Source organism: Cebus imitator, unplaced genomic scaffold (assembly GCF_001604975.1).
Source record: "Cebus imitator isolate Cc_AM_T3 unplaced genomic scaffold, Cebus_imitator-1.0 Scaffold490, whole genome shotgun sequence".
NCBI classification, from domain to species: Eukaryota; Metazoa; Chordata; class Mammalia; order Primates; family Cebidae; genus Cebus; species Cebus imitator.
This window is the reverse complement of record NW_016107805.1, coordinates 1,368,790-1,373,756: the sequence shown is the minus strand read 5'-3', so window position 1 is coordinate 1,373,756 and position 4,967 is coordinate 1,368,790. Positions and strand designations below refer to the sequence as shown.

General features: G+C 40.2%; 1 protein-coding gene across 4 annotated transcripts in view; it reads left to right on the top strand.

Annotated features, from left to right (window-relative positions):
* POLR2B (RNA polymerase II subunit B) overlaps positions 1 to 4,967 on the top strand; it is a 71,298-nt gene that overhangs the window by 16,957 nt on the left and 49,374 nt on the right. For all 4 annotated transcript variants that reach the window (XM_037733017.1, XM_017513256.2, XM_017513257.2 and 1 more), the window contains one exon: positions 4,147 to 4,311. In XM_037733017.1, coding sequence (XP_037588945.1) covers positions 4,147 to 4,311 — 165 coding nt within the window. The remainder of the gene's footprint in view (positions 1 to 4,146; positions 4,312 to 4,967) is intronic.

Here is a 4,967-nt window from a genome sequence, read left to right as displayed (position 1 = left end):
TTTTAGATCTTTCCTGTTTTCTCCTGTGGGCATTTAACGCTATTAATTTCCCTCTAGACACTGCTTTAAATGTGTCCCAGAGATTCTGGTACATTATGTATTTGTTCTCACTGGTTTCAAAGAACTTCTTCATTTCTGCCTTAATTTTGTTACTTACCCAGTAGTCATTCAGGAGCAGGTGGTTCAGTTTCCATGTAGTTGTGCAGTTTTGAGTGACTTTTTTAATCCTGAGTTCTAATTTGATTGCACTGTGGTCTGAGAGACTCTTTGTTATGATTTCCATTCTTTTGCATTTGCTAAGGAGTGTTTTACTTCCAATTATGTGGTCAGTTTTAGAATAGATGTGATGTGGTGCTGAGAAAAATGTATACTCTGTTGATTTGGGGTGGAGAGTTCTATAGCTATCTATTAGGTGTGCTTGGTCCAGAGCTGAGTTGAAGTCCTGAATATCCTTGTTAATTTTCTGTTCTTGTTGATTTGTCTAATATTGACAGTGGAATGTTAAAGTCTCCCACTATTATTGTGTGGGAGCCTAAGTCTCTTTGTAGGTCTCTAAGAACTTGCTTTATGAATCTGGGTGCTCTTGTATTGGGAGAATATATATTTAGGATAGTTAGCTCTCCTTGTTGTGTTGATCCCTTTACCATTATGTAATGCCTCTGTCTGTTTCGATCTTTGTTGGTTTAAAGTCTGTTTTATCAGAGAATAGGATTGCAACCCCTGCTCTTATTTGCTTTGTAAATATTCCTCCATCCCTTTATTTTGAGCCTATGTTTGTCTTTGCACATGAGATGGCTTGCCTGAATACAGCACACCGATAGGTCTTGACTCTTTATCCAACTTGCCAGTCTGTGTCTGTGTCTTTTAATTGGGGCATTTAGCCCCTTTATGTTTAATGTTAATGTGTAAATTTATCCTGTAATTATGATGCTAGCTAGTTATTTTGCCCCTTAATTGATGCCTTTTCTTCATAGTGTCCATGGCCTTTACAGTTTGGTATGTTTTTGGAGTGCCTGGTACTGGTTGTTCATTTCCATATTTAGTGCTTCTTTCAGCAGCTCTTGTAAGGCAGGCGTGTGGTGACAAAATCTCTCAGCATTTGCTTGTCTGTAAAGGATTTTATTTCTCCTTTGCTTATGAAGCTTAGTTTGGCTGGATATGAAATTCTAGGTTGAAAGTTCTTTGAAAATGTTGAATATTGGCGCCCACTCTCTTCTGGTTGTAGGGTTTCTGTAGAAAGATCCACTGTTAGTCTGATAGGCTCCCCTTTGTGGGTAACAAGACCTTTCTCTCTGGCTGCCCTTAACAGTTTTTCCTTCATTTCAACCTTGATGAAAATTTTTTTCTTTTTCTTTTCTTTCTTTTTTTTTTTTTTTTTTTTCTTTTTTTTTTTTTTCTTTTTTTTTTTTTTTTTTTTTGAGATGGAGCCTTGGTCTTGTCACCCAGGCTGAAGTGCAATGGCACGATTTTGGCTCATTGCAACCTCCTCCTCCCAGGTTCAAGTGATTCTCCTGCCTCAGCCTCCTGAGTAGCTAGAATTACAGACAGGCATCTGCCACCATGCCCAGCTAATTTTTGTATTTTTAGTAGAGACGGGGCTTAGCCATTTTGACCAGGCTAGTCTTGAATGCCTGACCTTGTGATCTGCCCACCTCTGCCTCTCAGAGTGCTGGGACTACAGGTGTGAACCACCGTGCCTAGCCTTTCATAATATTTTATTTGTAACATAAGCATTCTTCCCATGTGCACAACATTACTGGGTATTGTAAGAGATCATTAAAACACACAATCCTTATAGAGAAAACAGCCAGGTGTCGTGGCTCATGCCTGTAATCTCAGCACTTTGGAAAGCTGAGGTGGGTGGATTGCTTGAGCCTGGGAGTGTGAGACCAGCCTGGGCACCATGGCAAAACACTGTCTCTAGCAAAACAACAACAAAACCCCCAAAATTAGCTGGATGTGATGGCAGGCACCTGTAGTCCCACTTGCTCCGGAAGCTGAGGTGGGGAGATGGCTTGGGTGCTGAGGTTGCAGTGAGCTGAGATCGGTGCCAGGTGCACTCTAGCATGGGTGACAGAGCCAGACCCCGTCTCAGAAAGAAAAAAAGAAAGTAGTGGTTTCATTGGGAATACAAGCTTTAGACATTAAATGTTAGTAACACAGTGCAGAGGCCAAATGACACCTATTATATGTAACAGTTTTATAGAAATTTGGAGGAGAATGAGATTACTAGTATGGTGTGTCCCTGCAAACTTTGTTTTTTTGAGACAGGATCTCATTCTGTTGCCAAGGCTGAAGTGCAGTGGTGAGATCTTGCCTCACTGCAACCTCCGCCTCCTGACTTAAGCGATTCTCGTGCCTCCGCCTCCCAAGTAGTTAGATTACAGGCATGCACCACCACACCTGGCTAATTTTTGTGTTTTTTAGTAGAGACAGGGTTTCACTATATTGCCTAGGCTGATCTCGAACTCCTGAGCTCAAGTAACCTGCCTGCCTTGGCCTGCCAAAGTGCTGGGATCATAGATGTGAGCCACTGCCCTGACCAGTTCATGACACTTCATAGAGAAGATGGGATTTGACTTACCCTTTGAAGGACAGTATAGATTTATATAAGCAGAGAGAAACTGGAAGTACATTCTTATTGGAAGAGAGTAGGGATGAGTGTTTGGAGAATCACTGGAAGATAGCTTTGATTGAGCTGGATGGAGTATGTTGAATAATGAGTGACAAGTAGAAGATCAGGGTGGATCTGGATTAGTGGATCTTAACTAAAGGTTCACATCAATAACCTAAGACCCTTCTAAGTGCAAAAGGGGGGCACCTTTCCAAATCTGCTGACCCAATAATGGGAATGGGGGTGGAATGGGGCCCAGGTACAAGTATTTGATGGGAATGGGGGCAGAATGATAAAAGGATGAGTCAACTAAGATACTGTGATTTCTATTCTGAGGTTCCAGGAGAGTGGTGAACTTCCAGTAATTGATTTAGGAGAGAATGTAATAACTTCAGTTTTGGAGAATTTTTTTGGGGAGTGCATGTTGTAGACATTTAATTTTCTTTAAAAAATTAAAAAAATATTTATAGAGGTGAGTTCCAACTATGTTGTCCAGGGTGGTCTTGAACTCCGGGTCTCAAGCAGTCTTCCTGCTTTGGCCTCCCAAAGTGTCGGGATTATATGCATGAGCTACTGTGCCCAGCTATATTATTTTTTAATGTCCTGCTTGTTTTGAAATAAGATCTATGGTGAAACAAATAATAGACTAAATGGAATAATTGATGTCCAGTTAGAAACAACCAGTTGGCAGTTGGAGATATGAGGGCACAGGAAAAATATCAAGATGAAGATTTGGGTGTCACTTGTGAAAAGTTGTTACTGAACAAACCCATGAGAGGACTTCTAAAGGAGGAGGCCTGTGGTGGGAGGAGGAAGATAATGGACGTTGTTAGAGGAATTGTAATAATGTAGGGTTATGATGCCAAGGGAACATAGAGTGAAATTGGTATTTAATCAGACAAATATGATTAAAACTGAGAAATCAGATATGTCATAGGCTAGTAACTTTTAATTTGTTTTTGTGTGTGTGTACAATTAAAGAGAGAGAAATTGGAAAAAAGAAGCTGTGTGAAAGGGGCTGTTAATTTTGAAACATTGAAACAAGGAAATGCCTCACAGACCAGCTCTGATTTAATATATATTTTTCATTGTGTACTTAGCTTTTCTCCATATTTGTCTGTTCATATTCTCTCTCTTTTTTTTTTTTTTTAATCCCTCATCTCTTTCTTTCTTCAGAGGTTTGTTTTTGGAGTGGGAGGCATGGTGGGGAGAGTTAAGGAATCAGTATTCATATTCTTTTGCAGCCAAAAGTGATTTCCAAATACAGTATTGGGTAATTCTGAGAGAGTCTTGGCAGGCAGATAGGAGAGAATGGAAGTTCTCTTAGGTGTAAGTGACCCACCTGTGTGTAAAATTAGTACACTTGTTTCAGTGGTTTTGAAAAGAAGTCATAGGAGGTTCCTCATAGTATGGGAGACATGCTTCTTTTGAAATATGCACAAATAATATATGTATTAAATGATTCTTTTCATGTTTTTATATTGCTGTGAGCTTTGGTATATTCATGTTCTAATGATACTTTATTTTTCTAGGGTGCAAAAAAGAGTGCTATTGGTCAGCGCATTGTGGCAACGCTACCATATATCAAGCAAGAAGTTCCCATCATTATTGTGTTCAGAGCATTAGGTTTTGTGTCTGACAGAGATATTTTAGAACACATTATTTATGATTTTGAAGATCCAGAGATGATGGAAATGGTAATGTGAAAGCAAAATGTATTCAGAGCTTTATAAGAAATTTAGAGTTACTGATCGTTGCTAACCTTAAAACATAGTAGAAAGCTGTTCTGAATAGTAATTTAGCTGTCACAAATCTCATGCCATTTACTGTGTAGTAGAAGCTTTCAGCCCTTCCTGGGCCTCACTTCTGTCAGTTTGGTGTAAAATAGACATGAAAACCAGAGGCAGCTGGAGTTAATGACAGCAGCAAGAAGAAGCAGTGGTAAGGAAGCTTGCAGAAACACACCAGCTTGGTGCAATTTAGTAAAAAGGGAAAATGAGTAGTTGATGTCTGTTGTTTAACTTTTTATTTTGAAATAATTCAGATTTATAGAAAAGTTACAAAACAGCCAGGTGTGGTGATTCACGCCTATAATCCCAGCACTTTGGGAGGCCAAGGCGGGAGGATCACTTGAGTCCAGGAGTTTGAGACCAGCCTGGGCAACATAGGGATACCCGTCCTCTACAAAAAATACAAAAGCCAGGCATGGTGGCATGTGCCTGTAGTCCCAGCTACTGAGGAGGCTGAGGTGAGAGGATCACTTGAGTCCAGGAGGTGGAGGCTGCAGGGAGCGCTAATCATGCCTTCCCATTCTAGCCTGGAGTGACAGAGTGAGACCTTATCTCAAAAAAAA